General features: G+C 43.7%; 1 protein-coding gene across 2 annotated transcripts; it reads right to left on the minus strand.

Annotated features, from left to right (window-relative positions):
* Positions 1–4,381: 4,381 nt before the first annotated feature.
* Positions 4,382–15,576, minus strand: LOC125464426 (mucin-17-like). Of its 2 annotated transcripts, XM_059655284.1 has the most exons (13): positions 15,245–15,576; positions 13,041–13,165; positions 12,144–12,261; positions 10,101–11,351; positions 9,372–9,506; positions 8,900–9,087; positions 8,721–8,818; positions 8,038–8,165; positions 7,776–7,965; positions 6,404–6,551; positions 6,254–6,332; positions 6,049–6,174; positions 4,382–4,855 (listed from the first exon to the last, which is right to left on the minus strand). In XM_059655284.1, exons 1-13 carry the CDS (start codon positions 15,447–15,449, stop codon positions 4,746–4,748), a joined length of 2,901 nt encoding a protein of 966 aa, XP_059511267.1. In that variant the 5' UTR covers positions 15,450–15,576; the 3' UTR covers positions 4,382–4,745. The 2 variants fall into 2 exon arrangements, with proteins under 2 accessions (XP_059511267.1, XP_059511268.1); XM_059655285.1 differs by lacking the exons at positions 8,038–8,165; positions 8,721–8,818; positions 8,900–9,087; positions 9,372–9,506.
* Positions 15,577–16,643: the final 1,067 nt, after the last annotated feature.

The following is a 16,643-nucleotide window of genomic DNA, read 5'->3' on the forward strand; positions in this document are numbered from 1 at the left end:
AGTGAAATTTCTTGGAAAGGCCTTTCAAAGAGCTGCAAGTAACATGGCGGGCCAAATGGCATCCTTCCTTGTCATAGCGATAATTCTACTACTTAACCAGTTCCGATGAAGTCTCCCTTCCGAAACATCAGCCTGATCCTTTATCTTTCAGATGCTGTGTGCGTTTCCAGTGTTTAATGTTTGTTTCAAACTGGACACTTCAGTATTTTGTATCTGTAGCAATGCTGATGGGTGCTCCCATCGCTAACTGCATGCATTCCCCCTGTAGACAGTGGGTGCTTTCCAAGCACCACTGTTGCCTTTTGCATCATGGACTGTAGCTAACAATTCTCCTGCTTCTCCAGAATGGCAATTCTATCAAAGTATAACGACAAAGATAGGATGCACAAAACCTCAAAAATAAAGAGATGTAGAGAAGAACCCGTTTCAGTGCCTGTGTTTTGTTTTCTGTGCTACCTTCCACTGCTTCCTTTAGGGTCAGCATTTCCCACGGTGGCGGTCAGGAGCCTAAATTTTGTGGGTGTGAGATCCAAGCAGTAATGGGACCTATGGTGCTACAACAGCCACGCTCCCAGTCTACAGGCCCCTCACTGAGGGGCAAGCAACCCCTTTCACCCTCAAGATAGGGTCACAGCGGGAAAAGTGAAAGAGGTGCCACTTTAGATTATCAGCTACATCCTTTTGGTTCATGGATAATCATCCCCAAAAGGGCAGCAAGAGGAATTTATAGGATTTCTTACATAATCTAAGAATACAGTGCCGGGGAAGGGGAAACACACACTTTCCGTACAAATAACTCATCTGCAGGTGAGAAGCTAAAAAGATACAGGCTGAGGAAAAGAAAAAAAAAGAAAGAAGTTTGTTTTTCTAAAGTGAACAATTTCTAACAGGATCTTTTGCCTCCAATGAATAAATGATGGGTTAATATGTTTCAGTGGTGTTCTGATAAACATATCTGCTTTGAACCATGTTGTGAAAACTTTCACATTCCCTTGAGGAGTAAGAGCTGTCAGCATATAACATCTCACTCAAAGCAGCAGAATCTCTGACACTGCAGTGCCTCTCAGAATTAGACTGGCTTATATTAGGTGGTGAAAGACTGGATAGGTTAAGGATCCTCTAGTTTTTAAGCAACACAAAAATTTCTTGCTGAATTGTAGCACCTTTAAATAGAAAGATATCGCTGGCTGCCATTAAAATAGAAAATTACCAGGCCCATAACTTGTTTAAAAACTGGCACTTGATGCCAGTGTTGGACTAGGAGTTACTTGATTGGATGTACCACCCCAAAACAAATCTTTGAAAAAGTTTGTTCAGTTTCTACGTGTGATACTTCAAAGACATATACTTCAAAGACATAAATTGATTTTCAGCATAATTCCTAGTATTTGGAATTTATTTAGTAAATGTTGTCAAATGGTAGAATGTTTATTAGGGATAACAAGGTGTAGATGTAGAGCTGGATGAACACAGCAGGCCAAGCAGCAAAGGAGCAGGAAAGCTGACAGTTTGGGCCTAGACCCCCCTTCAGAAAATGTTGGGCATTATGGCTGGAGCTTTGCTGATTGATCATAATTGGTACACAGTTAAAAGGGACATGTGACAGGAAGCTGTATGCTAGCCACTGGGACATATGCTCCACATATCTGGCATTGCGCGTGCGCACACACACACACAGCACCTGCATTATTCGTGTGTGAGCAAAGAACAGTTACAGCACAGGAACAGGGCCTTTGGCCCTCAAAATGTCTGCACCGACCATGAAGCCATTCCTGACTAATCGCAGTTCCCTGCACATGGGGTTCCTTTATCTCTATTCCCTACTTGAGTGTCTGAATTCATCTTAAACATTGCTATCATATCTGCTTACATCATGTCCCCCTGGCAGCATGTTGCAGGCACATACCACCCTCTAAAGAGCTTGCCTTGTACAAGGTCTTTACCACCTTATCTGCATGTTGCCAGTTTCTAGGAGCAATGGTCCTGCACCCCAAGCGCACTCTCTCTCTCTCCCCCCCACCCACCATGTCTCCCCCACCCCCAACCACCGCGCCCCCCCCATGCTCCTGTGTACTTTCCTCTTGCATTTGACCTCCCAAAATGGATCATCTCAGTTGCCTGTCTGCTATTTCTCTTAACTTTGACAACCTCCTCACTTGACACTCCTCACTTGACACAACTCCAAGTTTTGTGTCATCTGTAAGGTTGCACAATCAGATCACCTACGTTTGCATCCAGTTCATTTACATAAATTACAAGAGAGGTCCCAACAGGTGATCCTGGTCACAGACCTCCAGTCAGAAACACCCCTCCTCTGCGACCACACCAGCTTCACCCAACTTACCAAGGATCCCCAGTGACTAGACAGGGGAGACATCCTGTTATTGATTTGCTAGTGATCTGCACACAACTGAGCATTTTACCATCACCTAATCAGGGGTGTTTTCTAGTTTTTTAGAGAGACTATACCAGGAAATAACTTTCTTTTCCCTCCATGCACCCACCCCTGTGATTCACATGCAAAAAGTCAGTAAAAAAAAAGGCAATGCAAGCCAGATATTACAGGATTAGGGAAAAGCTGGAGGCCCCAGATTAAATTAATCTGCTTTCCTATGCTGTATGAAACCAACAGCACCTTCTGAAGGTGGATTGCTTTCCCCAAAGCAAGTTAGTTATGTTTCAATTATGGATTCAAGCTTTTTCACCCCTCTCAAGCAATAGTGCAGTTTGGTTTAGTAGAAAAAAGGCAGGCTCCTGGATTATAGATTGTAGTGACTGGGATCATTAATGCTCACTAAATTTAGAGAGCTCTGGAAGCTAGACAAATCAGAAAGATCCTGCTAACTTAAGCTGGAGACTGAAGAGTGTTATCTAGGTTGCCGTGAGCCCATCAAGCTTTTCCAGATGAAATAACCATCTGGAAATTCAGGTCCCTGAAGACCTTGTCCCACTTTGGTGCTGCCCTCTACTGACAAAAGATGATGCTTTTAAAACAAGCTCCAATAGAGATAACAGGGTTGAGAGCTGGATGGACACAGCAGGCTAAGCTGAGGAGTAGGCAAGCTGCTATTTCAGGCCTAGACCCTTCTTGCAAAGGATCAGCTTCCTTGTTCCTGATGCTGCATTCCTCCAGCTCTACACCTTGTTATCTCAGTTTCTCCAGTTCCTATTATCAGACAATAGGGAGCTTGATGCTCATGGCCTATAGTTACTGCCAAGCAGTTTTGCTACCAGCATTGAGTCCTCTAAAGTTGTCTTAGACTAAAAGACCCAACCACATGAGAAGAAGCCACCACCCACATAGCTTAAACAACTGCATTAGCTAGGATGGTGCAGGGGACATTAGCAGAGAGCTCAAATCCACAGGATCAAAAGCTAGCCAAGCAAATTCTGTCCTTAAATTGGCCTGCAGGGGAGGCCAAAAGAGTTGTTACATACAGGATTGGTTTTTAAAATTGTATAGACAAGCCAACATCCCAGCTGGACAGAATTTGGTTTGTTAAAATAAACAGTTTGTTCTAATGCTAAAACCTATTGACAAAATGCTGTGAAGTTGCAAATCCAGTCTGTTAGATATTAGGAACAGTCCAAAAAGTTCATTGGAAGGAATCAGAGTTTGGTGACCAGCCTTACACTAGGTTGAGATCTGCCATGTTTCACTCCAAGGTGTAGTTGCAATCATAAGAGTTCAGTGACTTATTACCTCAGAATGGTAAGACCTCACCTTTGTGCTTCTCATGTCAGGGGAATGGGCCATTAAGAGCTCACTTTGGGAACTGTGCCACAATCAGGTCTGGATTTCATTCAGCCAATTTAGTGCCCTGTTCAGTGTTGACAAGCTGTTCTAATGGGATGAATAGGGGACATGGAAGTAGATGGTTTGAGGTAACTATTACACTAGCTGCTGCTGGGTGGTGGGTGGGCAGGGGAGGTGAAGACTCAATTGGAATCAGTTGTCTATGCAATGTCATTAATACCAGGCTTAAAATTCCAAGCTAGAGTTTCAACTTGCACAATGAGTTCCAAAGACTCCCAAAACAGATGTTCTCTTAAGCAGTGGGACTACTTCAGAAGTGACATTTATTGGGTTTGACCTAATACTGAAGCAGAAGGCTATGGCTGGGAAATGTCAGCTAGGTCATTAGGCCACAGCCACCAGGAAGTCAGTTTTACTTACATTACTGCAGTACATTCACTGCAAACAGGCAAGTGCCTGAAGTTAAAAGCTACTGTTTAATTGCAAAAGCTTTTTCCTAGGAAAAGTGCTAAATTGGTGTTAGGAACAAGTTTTGATCCCCTAATGCAAAGGAAAATTGCTAGCTAGTGGGAGAGATTGGTTTAAAAGTTCATACATAAGAACAGAAACCAGAAAACTGTCAACATTTTATTTGCATAGTTTAAACTTCATCCAACAATACAAGTTGTTTATAAACCTCATTTCTACAGTTAGACTGGGAAAACAGTTTAAACAAGCAGGGCAGCAACATTGCTAGAGACTTTTGTAATTTACCATTGAACCAGAGACTAGAGACTCCTCCAGAGGAAGTCTGACATCCAAGTCAACATTGGTTAACAGCAAGCAAGAAACAAGTTCTTCATACCAAAAGTCATCATTTCAACCCCCCCATTGTTTAATTAGATACTGCAGTAGCTCCCACAAAAGACAATTCAACCAGTCATTGAGAATAAGGGGTTAATGACATGTAAATCTTACACTTCAGTAGTGAATTCTGAATATCACAAGCTCAAGACATGGGCATTTGTTTGCAATTCCAACAGACTACTAGTCCACAGATCAAGGCCAACACTAGTGATGTTATAGCTGCTGCGAGGAGAACACCATCAGTTGTTTTTGCTGCAAGAGAGGTTAAGTGTAATGAGACTATACTCAAAAACCAAATGGTCGTTTGTGATCTTGTGGTACTCACCCCAACACCCAAATAGACAAGCCAGCATGCAAGCTTTTTTACTTCATTGATTCATGCCTCAAACCCCCAGTTTAAGAATTTCTCCAATTCTGGGGAGTTCAAGACATCTAACATGGATCAACAGTTTCTGTTATGCCATTATGGACAAGTTTAGAAGCTTAAATTAATACCATGTTTCATAGAAAAATCCTTGGGGTGGAAACAAGCCTTTTGTCATCTCAACCTCTGACTAGACCTACTTTTAACCCTATCCTGTAACCTCTTGAATGCACCAGCCTGCACATCTGGGCTACTATTGATTTAGCCTGACTATTCAGTTAGCTGGCACTTGTGATGAAGGTCAGGTAGTAAGAGTGTATAAAGTTTGTGCAGACATCCAAACTAGACCTGGGTTCCTTGTGCTGTGAGGCTGCAGTGCTAACTGCTGAGCCACTGTAGCTTAAACTAGTAATGCTATGTGTGACAAAGCTGGCATGTGGTGTTATCTTTGGCCCACTGGTGATCAATTGTGGGAAGTGGAGGCCATTTACTATGTTGTGTAAAGTCAGTGTTTAGAGCCTAACAAACATTATGTGAAAACAGGGAGGTCCCAGATGGTTTTGCTAGTCATTGTGGCTTGCCTATAGTCAAGCCATTTTCCTGATCTAGAATGCAACGATCAAATTGAGAATGAACCCCTGGAGAGACAAGTTAGGAGAAGTGAAGAAACCCCCTAGTCCTAGAACAGGAGGCTTGTCCTTGTTTGATTTGGCTTGACCAAGTCTCCCTCAAGATGTTATCCTGCTTTGATCACTTCCAGCAATCCTGTTGTGCACTTGCAACAACCAGATCAGCTTTTGGCAGCCTATTAAGGTAGGCCCTTCAGATATATTTATGTAGTTAAATCCAGTCTGCACTGCATGGACTTTAAACAGGCCAGCCCAGCCACACCAAGAATTAAGCAAGTTCTTGACTGCCTGGAAGTCAAGCATTGCTAGTGCAATAACAGGGAGGGCTTAGCCATGTAAAAGGTGGCAGGAAGTAATGCTACTAGCAAGCCATTATTCCAAACCCTGCTCTTTAAGCCCACCAGCTAATCATAGTTACATTTGATTGAATCAATGTGCAATATATTTCATACCATTTGCCTGGGATAGGTCTGCAGTTTTCCCTTCAGCAAGAGCAAAAACTATGGGTCTCTTCAGTGTCACTAATCCATGGTAGGCAGCTTTATCTGAAGTGTTAAAGTCTGAATGTCTGGCCATTCCTGGCAGGGGAAGAAAGGAAGTTTGTGAAAAATGCTAGTGGAAATAAAGTTTACTTTTAAAATCATTAGTGTTTCTTACTTCTGTCAGCTCCACAGGTTGTGGTACACTCCTGCATGTCTGGTAGAGGGCACACAGTTACACTACAGTGAAAGTAGACCTACAAGAGAAAAATAGGTAAGCACCAGAAACCTAGAAAAGGAAGGTAATTCAACAAGATGCAAAACCAACCTCTCCACTTAGTGCTGTTTGAATCTCCTGGTTCCAGAATGCAAATGTCTTCACTTCAAACCGTTTGTGATGTGTTGGAAAAGACAGGTTGGAAGCTGCATCTACTGCATGTAGCTGAGACAAGTAGTTGTCCTTGTAGTATGGGCACCTGCAGAGATGAGAGGGCTTGTTAGAAGGCAAAAGCACAGATTGTATAGAGTAGTATGTTTTAGGTGTGAAATGCAATGAGTGACAATTACTGCATTGAGTGGGTAGGATGAAATAAAGGTAAGTTGGGTTTCATTTGTAATTCCTTGCACAAGCTTGTGTAAAAGCCAAAACAAGGTATAGAGCTAGATGAACACAACAGGCCAAGCAGCAGCAGAAAGGCTGCTGTTTACAGCCTTCTGGCAGCTGCTTGGCCTGTTGTGTTCATCCAGCTCTATGCCTTGTTATAGGATTCCCTAGCATCTGCAGTTTCTATTTTTAGAACTGTAAAGATATGCATCTGCCATCAAGACTTTGATCTGATTAGAGCCTAGGCTACATTAGCTGAAAGATGTTGTAGCCTTAGGGGGAAACAAAAGTGTAGAAGATTTTCCAGGATGTTGCCTGGAAAGGAGGGAATGTTGGGTGCACCAAGGCTTCTCTCTTTTTCTGGAGAAAGGAGTGATTTGAGGTGTATGAAAGTGATCAGAGGTATAGATAGTAGACAGCTAGAGACTCTTCCCTAGAGTGGAGTTAGCTTTTATGAGGGGACAGTTTTAAAGTGAGTGGAGATGGATAATTGGGGAGACAGGTAGGTTTGAGTGGTAGGGGTGTGAAATGCATTGCTGAGGGAGAGCACAGAGTGAGAGCACAACAGCATGAGAGCAAGTGCATGAGAGAGCAAGAGGAGTTGGCCTCATCAGGGGCATTTAAGCAACATTAGATAGGCATATGAATGCTAGTACAAGGTGGGGGTGAGATTCAGATAGAACTTAGGTTTGGGTTAAAAGTTCAGGCCACCATGTTGTGCTGAATGGCCTGTTCTATATTGCTAGCTTCAAATACTCTTCTGATCCAAACGGCCACTAGGTTAGAGTGCTGGTGGTGATATAACTGCATATTTAGACAGATATTCAAGCTTTCTAAGCAAGCAGCTGAATTGTTTATGGGTAATGAACACCAGAAAAAAGGACAGTGTTAAAACTGCACATTGAGAATTGTTACAGGCCTTCATTGAGTGGTGAAGTTAACCAATGGTCAAGAGTTTAAGTGCTGAGCACTTAACATAATGTTTTGCATCAGGAACAAAGTCAAAGGGCTAGCATGAAAACTGTTGGCAGAACTTGCCATTTGAGGTTGGACAGTATGCACTTATCTGCTAGTTCTGTAGCAGTCAAATACTTGCCCATGCAGGAGAATGCTCCACCTTGGGGCCTGATGAGGGTCAAGTGTTTGTGTAGCCCAGCAATCATTCAGCACTAGTTCAATATTGGGATCAGTTCGGTGGAGAAGGCGTACTTCCACATACACTGGCTCCCTGAGAAATTTCACTAGAGGGTAGTCTTCATCAGCAAACCAAGTACTATAGGACTTTTCTGTTGAAAATAAGTAGACAGTGAGCAACAAATACAAAGCTTATGCAGTTCTCTAGGTGCAACTGGACTTACCCTTTGCAATCCTCATTTCTATTTGGAGGACACCCTCCCTCAATATGGAAGGCAGGGGTGAAGCAGTATTCACTACTAGTGTCAAAGGGATATCTCTCTTGCCAGAGAAGTGGCATTTCACATGCAACCTAGGGAAAACAGTATATAGGTGCTTCATAAAAAAAGTGTCATACAAGGTATTTAAATACTACAGTTGACCAGAAAGACTGAACATGCTAGTCATGAGGTGCACATAGGAATTAGATCAAAGAAAAGTAGAGGAAAGATGCTTCAAATAGAGCTGACTGTTCATTTCACTGCCTTCAAGATTAATCTGGAGGAACCAAAGGATGTGGCAGAGTACACTATCTAGAAGGCACTTTAGAATTATACAATCCCACTGAGGACAGAAGCTTAATTTTTGGCATCAGGCTTAATGTGGGATGATTGCATGTTGCAGTTCACTCAGTCACTGTTCAGTGAATGGATTAGTAACTTCAGGGTCAGGTTGCTTACAGGAGTTAAAGATAATGGTCTAGGTTTGAGGATCATCCATGATCACATCAAAAGTATTTCATAGAGAAACTGAAGTTGGCAAAGGAATCAGCCATGTTATAGAGTATTTAAACCCCCTAATTCAAAGTTGAAAAGAAAGCCGAGTTTGATTTGTAATTTGCTGCTACACAAATGTTTATGGAGCTCACTTGAAAGTACTCTCCCTGGTTATAGAGCCACGAGGTCCACTTTGGATTTTCCTTTTGGCTATTATATCTACGCTGTAAGTGATGTTTAGTCCATCACCCTATGGAGAGGAAAAGTACATAAGAATATGATCAACAGTTTCCCCCCCCAGTTGTTCCCCCCCACAACAAGAGAGACTTACTATTTGTGTAGTCCCACATGAATCAAGGGGAAACCTGAAGAGAACAAACTCAGTTGTCCTGGTTATAGGGAGACACTGAGGGCTTGTATGATTCATCAAAGCTATGGAACTGAGATTGAGTGCTGGCACAGTTGCTACCCTTGGTACCACAATGGTAAACAGCCCATCATGGGAACAGTCAATATAAGCTGAAAGGGAAAAACTAATTAGTAAACATCACCAGTTAAGTGCTACACAAATAGGTTTACTATTGCATTCATCTGAATTAAATTCTCACTACAATTCAAGCTCCAAGTATAGAACTGGCATTTAAAACCAAGCTTCTTTCTGTACAAAGATCAGCCTTTGTTAAAGCTGACCAGAATCACTTAGTTTGGAACTGCAAGAACTAGTGAGATAACTGTCTGTACAGGAGACAGAAATTTAGTCTGCAAGATTGTAATCTAAAGTCTTTAGATGGAACAAAACCAACCAGTTTTTCCATAAAAGCATGGAGTTTGCTTGTTGATGGGATCATAACAGCAGCCTTTGGCATTGCATTCTTCAAGTGTGGCATTTCCACAGTCCACACGGTCCTTCACCTCGACACCACAAATATGGGTTGTGTCTGCAACAGGGACAAGTTCAGTGAACCACAAGCCTTTAACTAAAAAAAGATAAAGAGGGCTGTGTTCTAGTCTTACTTCAGATATCCTGGTCTAGAAGACCCATTGGTTAGTGATAGCTAACCAAGCTTTTTAGTTAGTTGTTAACTAGATCTGGTTATCTCCATTTTAGTTTAAGTCACATATGGAGTTACTTCAACCTGTTCAGGAGTTGAACACCTTCAGGTTAGGGGATATTTGAAACAGGATCTTCTGGTTTGCAAGTGCTACAGTTCATGCAAGAACCTAGTTAGTAGGTAGTAAGTTATGCTAAAACAATGTAATTCACACCCAAGAAAGTTAGACAACTCAGATGAGTTCAAGTTCAGAAGTTGGCTTCTCTAGTTGCACTAGAGTAAAGGCTACCAAACTAGGCTCATTGAATGCTTGACACAGGAATGGTGTCATGGTGATCAGGTCATTCAAGTGCCTGCCTATCTTATTCAGGCAGTGTTACTTGACACAAATGCTATCATGGGGGCAGCCATCATTTTAACAGTGCTTTGGATCTTATCTGGGGGTAGCAAGTTAGTGCTGGCTTAGTTTGCTTATCATACCTCCATTTGGTTTCAGGTCCGTGCCAACTGAGGTAGCTGTGAAACCAGTTGTCTGTCCCACAGGTGGGATTGTGGTAGCAGCACTACCTAGCTCCTTGGTGGAAAGGAGCACTGTAGTATTCACTGGCTCCTTGGTTACCAGGGCAGTTACTGAGGTATCCACTGGCTCCTTGGTGGGAAGGGTCACTGCTGTGGTATCCACTGGCTCCTTGGTCACAGTAATACCCATGGGCTCCTTGGTCAGTGGGGTGGTCACTGCTGTGGTATCCACTGGCTCCTTGGTGGGAAGGGGCACTGCTGTGGTATCCACTGGCTCCTTGGTGGGAAGGGGCACTGCTGTGGTATCCACTGGCTCCTTGGTGGGAAGGGGCACTGCTGTGGTATCCACTGGCTCCTTGGTCACAGTAATATCCATGGGCTCCTTGGTCAGTGGGGTGGTCACTGCTGTGGTATCCACTGGCTCCTTGGTGGGAAGGGGCACTGCTGTGGTATCCACTGGCTCCTTGGTCACAGTAATATCCATGGGCTCCTTGGTCAGTGGGGTGGTCACTGCTGTGGTATCCACTGGCTCCTTGGTCAGTGGGGTGGTCACTGCTGTGGTATCCACTGGCTCCTTGGTGGGAAGGGGCACTGCTGTGGTATCCACTGGCTCCTTGGTCACAGTAATATCCATGGGCTCCTTGGTCAGTGGGGTGGTCACTGCTGTGGCATCCACTGGCTCCTTGGTGGGAAGGGGCACTGCTGTGGTATCCACTGGCTCCTTGGTGGGAAGGGTCACTGCTGTGGTATCCACTGGCTCCTTGGTCAGTGGGGTGGTCACTGCTGTGGTATCCACTGGCTCCTTGGTGGGAAGGGTCATTGCTGTGGTATCCACTGGCTCCTTGGTGGGAAGGGTCACTGCTGTGGTATCCACTGGCTCCTTGGTCAGTGGGGTGGTCACTGCTGTGGTATCCACTGGCTCCTTGGTGGGAAGGGTCATTGCTGTGGTATCCACTGGCTCCTTGGTGGGAAGGGTCACTGCTGTGGTATCCACTGGCTCCTTGGTGGGAAGGGTCATTGCTGTGGTATCCACTGGCTTCTTGGTCACAGTAATATCCATGGGCTCCTTGGTCAGTGGAGTGGTCACTGCAGTAGTATCCACTGGCTCCTTGGTCACAGTAATATCCATGGGCTCCTTGGTCAGTGGGGTGGTCATTGCTGTGGTATTCACTGGCTCCTTGGTGGTCAGAAGGGTTCCATTTGTGGGTCCCACTGTTGGGAAAAAAGTTAGGATAAGACCAGACCATCTAATTGGTAGAGAGGAGATAATGTAGTTATAACATTTGACATGTAGGGTTATTACTGGATGTTCAGAAATTCTGGTTCCATAGGAAAGGATTCTCCTTGCAGTGCAAAGAGAAGAGATAGGCAGCTACTATAGACAAGAATGGAAGGAGGGAGCTTTTATTCTGGTATAGCCAATTTAGAGGGAGTCAGTTCAGTTACTGACCATTTATAAAGTCAAGTCAACAAGTGTGCAGGTGTTATAGATCTATCCATGCTCCATGGCAGAGCCAGTACTGCAGGCCTTAGACATGTCAAATCCAACTACAGCCAATTGAGATAGTATGGCAGCAGGACCTAAAGTTTGAATGCTTTTAAGACAGGAAAGAGTTACCATTTTAACAGGCAGGCTAAAGATGACCCATGTTAAAGACTGAACCACAGACATTTGTCCCAGAAACCCTTGCCCTAGATAGAGCAATATTTAAGAGTTGTCAATTTGACACAAGACAGCTAATGTTTTTGAAAATGTTAGTACTATTAAGAACCAAGACTAACCCTGGCAGTGAAATCACTTGATTAAGCACTGTGCTCTTGGGGTGTAAAGGCAAGATGAAGCAACAAGTGACTTAAAATCAGGTGCTGTCAACTAGGCACAATACAACTGTACCAGGGCAGTGGACAAGAGCAAGTGTTTCAAAGCATTCTGGCCTCTAGAAAGGGCCATTAGCTTCTAGTACAAGAAATTCCATTTGTGGCCAAAGCCTGTGCAAAACCTACTAGTTGTCACAGAAGGCAGTGATGGCAGGATACAGCTTAGTGGAATGCGTTCTATGACCATAATCCTCTTGGATTCATCAATTCCATCAATCCTCAGCTCCAGGCTCACTGTATTATTCTAGAGGGAAGAACATTTAGTTGCTATTAGATTAGAGCAAAACCCAAGTATTTAGGATCAGCACTAACATGGCCAAACCAGTCTCCAGCTTGGCCAGCAGTTGGTTTTCCATTCAAGTCAGAATAGAAATTTTTGTAATGCCCATCTTCCCATTCAAGGGAATGGCTGCTGCCCCTCCCACACCCAATGGAAGGAGGCAGCTCAACTGCCATTGCCTATTACACATTAATCTATCAGAATCTGCCACTGGAAGTATTGGTTAGCAATCTAACAGCTTTGATTAGAGCCCCCTCCAATTGGAGGGGTGGATTCTGTCACTCCATTCCCAAGAATGGGAAAGATCACTGAATGGTAAAAACAGTTCCAGAATCTTCATGCCCATATTTGCCAGCATGAACTTCAAGTCACACTGCCCCCTATCACAGGGAGGACTCAGTTCAACCATCTCATCTACCCTAGATCTAGAAACGACTAGTTCAATGCAGTCCTGGCCAATTGCTAGGAATTCCTTTTAACTGGGAAGAGGGCTATGCAACCACATGACTGGAGCACCATTACAATATTTCCACTATTGGAGAATGTGAATTTAATTGCAAGTTCAGGAATGCTCTCAGCCTCATCATCTTTCTGCAAGAGAAAGAAAACCAAGTTTGTTGTCTGATCTCTCCTGATGTGCTGCAATTTGTTACAGCAGTGGCATTAAGATATAGCCATCAAGATGATATTTCTTCTACTTCCAATCCATAATACCTATTAGTAGAATTAAAGTCTGTACTTACCATTAGATGAACATAACATCCTTTGTATGGAGTACTGAAAAGCAAGGACCCATCTTCTTGTGGTAGAGTTGTATATGGACAGCTGCTGGGCAGTGAATGCAGGTCTCTTGGTATACCATAGTTATCTATTTAAAGAACAACAACTTTTAATTCAGGTGCAAAGGCAGTTTGAGCCAAACATTTGTCTGAATTTGGACAGGAAGAATGGCAAAAGTGACCAAACCAGACAGTTGCCATCTTTGGCCACAATTCTGTGTGCAGGGCTAAGGCAGCCAGCAAGACTCTTGAAGTGAAAGACAGAGCACAAGAGCTCCCAGGCTCAGTGCCAGCACCTTGTGGTGCTGAATCAGCAAGCATGACAGTTTAACTGTGAATGAAGGGGATATTTTCATTCTTAATGATGGCTGCAACCAACATCAAGCCATGGATCAGAAGAAAGGCAGGGGGGAAAGAAAATCAGTTAGCCTTGTTTGTATGCAAAAGATCAGGCCCAAGTTAATTGGTGCATTAACTCAGCCTTTATTCAACAAGCATGAAGAGCAAACAATTGCTTGCCTGTCATTAAAGGCACTGTTTAGAATGCCAGATGGTGTTTTAACACCTAAGAGATCCAAAGCCTCACCATTTAGTGAATTGGTTTGAATATATGCCTAATGGAGCAGTCAAATAAATAGTCTTCCCAAATATCATTGCTACTAAGCATATCTCTTATTCATTGCAGGATGGAAGCCTACAGAACTAGCAAATCCACCCAAGTTGACAAGGCTGTTAAGAAGGCAGACAGTGTTTTAGCTTTTATTAATAGAGGAATTGCATTCCAGAACCAAGAGGTTATGGTGAAGCTGTACAAAACTCTGGCATGGCCACACTTGGAGTATTGTGTACAGTTCTGGTCACTGCATTTATAGTGACGATGTGGAAGCTTTGGAAAGGGTGCAGAGGAGATTTACTAGGATGTTGCCTGGTATGGTGGGAAGGTCTTATGAGGAAAGGCTGAGGGACTGGAGGCTGTTTTCATTAGAGAGAAGGTTAAGAGGTGACTTAATTGAAACATATAAAATCAGAGGGTTAGATAGGGAGAGCCTTTTTCCTAGGATGGAAATCATGAGGCAGCATAGCTTTAAGTTGAGGGGTGAACAATATAGGACAGGTGTCAGAGGTAGTTTTACTCAGTAGTAAGGGAATGGAACACTTTGCCTGCAACGGTAGTAGATTCACTAACTTTAGGTACATTTAAGTCATTGGATAAGCATATGGAATAGTGTAGGTTAGATGGGCTTGAGGTTGGTATGACTGGTCAGCATGACAGCAAGGGCCAAAGGGCCTGTAATGTTCTAGGTTCTAGAACTGGAACATTACATAAAATGCCCTTCATTCAAACAATGTGGAAGTAATTACAAATAGAAGCCATACAAGATTATGAAGACTCTTGTATTAGGCATCTGTTTCAAAAAAGTTAGATGCTTCAAAAAAAAAGGTTTACCGAGAGCCAAAGTAGTTTGGCTCTGGATAGTCCTTCTGAGAAGGAGTCAGAATTACAGCCAGTAAAACCCCAACTCATTGTTTGGGGACATCACTTCACGCTGTTGAAGCAAGTCAATTAAGGCTACACCATAAAAGAAACAAACTTTAAAAATAGCCTTACAAGTGAGCCTTGACGTACATCCAATCAAGAGGAGACTGGTAACTCGTCCCTCAACCCGGGGGACTATGTGACTGAAGATTTCATCTATTACATTGGGCGAGAAAGGCCGTAGTAGTTAGAGATAATAAAGTGGAGTGGATTAACAAGGCAGGCCAAGCAGCATCTTACGAGCACAAAAGCTGACTTGGCCTGCTGTGTTCATCCAGCTCCACACTTAAGTTATTTCGGATTCGCCAGCATCTGCAGTTCCCATTATCTTCGATGGGGGTAATTAGAGAAAGCTTTGTTTAGAGGAGAAACTACTAAACTCAGTATGTAACAGTTTGGGAGCGTTTTGCAATAGATCACAAGCATCTGAGGATATTTGTTATTGATTACACCAGGCAGAAATCAAACACCTCAACTGAGAAGAACAAAGCCCCCCCGAGAAGTGCACAGTTAGTATTATTCAGAGGATGGTAGAGGCAGACGTCTAGCGGAACGCTAACTGAAAGCGTTTTAAAGTAGTTGAGAGGGGAGGCACTTATTTCAAAGCATTCCCCAGAGCCTCATGACTTACCCACAATTGACAATCGAATGAACATCCCTTGAAATGAGTCATTGCGAATCCGCACCACAACGCCAGACGGCGCGCAAGTAATCTCCTCAGGATAGTCAAAGTATCGCACTGAGCCGTGGCTCGGGCGCCCCCGGGGAGAACCGAGCGTCCTGACCCTGAAAGGGTGCGTGCAAAGCAGCAGCAGCAATAGGAATAAGAGACCCATCTCGAACTGGCGATAGCTCTACCAGCAACGCCCCACTCCTTTTCAAGGCAGAGGCCTCAGCCCAGTTAATGATGCCTCGACTGCAAGTGAATTCGATTGGGCGACATCAAATGGCAGACCAACGACAACTGCTCTTCTTGGGGATATAGCTGCATTCAATGATTAGTTAATCAGCAGGAAAATGTCAGTGAGGAGGGCGTATCCCATGTCACTTATCCACACAGACCTCCTTACGCATGGTAAGACGGTATGAAACATTGTACCATTGACTCCAGTTTCTCCACCTTGTTATTTGGGGAATTTGCACTAAATCTCCCGCTGGTGGACAGAACCACAACCTCTCCTTTTGACTCTGACACCTCAGTCATAGTCAGAGAGGTTTGCAGCACAGAAACAGGCCCTTTGATCCATCTAGCCTGTGCCATCAAAAACAGGCTTTTGGCTATTCTAGTCCTATTTTTCAACACCTGGCCCATAGCCTTGTATGCTTTGGCATCTATTGTCAAATTATCTGAATCATGATCTTCCCATTTCTTCCTTCACATTTGAACAACATGTATCCAGAAGGCTTTCCGTGAATTATAACATAACAGCTGGAATTTAGAACCATGGAGACTTGTATCAGGAATACACCATTCAAGTTCTTCAATCCTCCTTCACCATTTGCTGTGATCGTGGCTGATCCTCTTTCCCAATGTTGTATTCCCACTTTCTCCCCCAATCCCCTTGCAGGCTTTAAAATCTAAGCATCAAACAATCTCTTTCTTGAACATAATTTATTGACCTGAATTCAATATGATTTCAAACAGGTTCCGTTATGGGATGATCCTGAAGAGTTTGCCACTGAAATTAGAAAAGTGGCCGAATTCTCACCATCGCTTCTGCCTCAGATGAGTATTCAGCATTTCTTCCAGGCCAGAGCGTTGGAAATGGAAGGGTATCGGTGGGCAGCGACTCCCAACATGATTGACTTCCACAGTCAACAGCAACTCCATGGACTGGGACATGTAAGCCAAATAGATGTGGCTGCATCCCCAAGGACAAATTTGCCACCAATAAGAGACCAGTAAGTTAGCCACTCCCACCACACAAGGATGTTGTAGGCAAGACCTTGGGGTGACAAGGATTGGGTTTGGTGTGCAGAAAGCCTTTGCTGCTGATGGTAGCATCTGCAGACAAGTGCTTAGGAAGGCC

Source organism: Stegostoma tigrinum, chromosome 27, assembly GCF_030684315.1.
Source record: "Stegostoma tigrinum isolate sSteTig4 chromosome 27, sSteTig4.hap1, whole genome shotgun sequence".
In the NCBI taxonomy this organism is placed as follows: domain Eukaryota; kingdom Metazoa; phylum Chordata; class Chondrichthyes; order Orectolobiformes; family Stegostomatidae; genus Stegostoma; species Stegostoma tigrinum.

Excerpts from the sequence above, each read along its gene's own strand:
- LOC125464426 (XM_059655284.1), bottom strand. The coding sequence starts at position 15,449 with ATGGGTCTCTTATTCCTATTGCTGCTGCTGCTTTGCACGCACCCTTTC. Across the intron at positions 6,552-7,775 it reads TGGAGCATTCTCCTGCATGG|GTGCCCATACTACAAGGACA; the intron begins GCAAGTATTTGA and ends TCATCTCTGCAG. Across the intron at positions 6,333-6,403 it reads AAACAGCACTAAGTGGAGAG|GTCTACTTTCACTGTAGTGT; the intron begins GTTGGTTTTGCA and ends TTTCTCTTGTAG.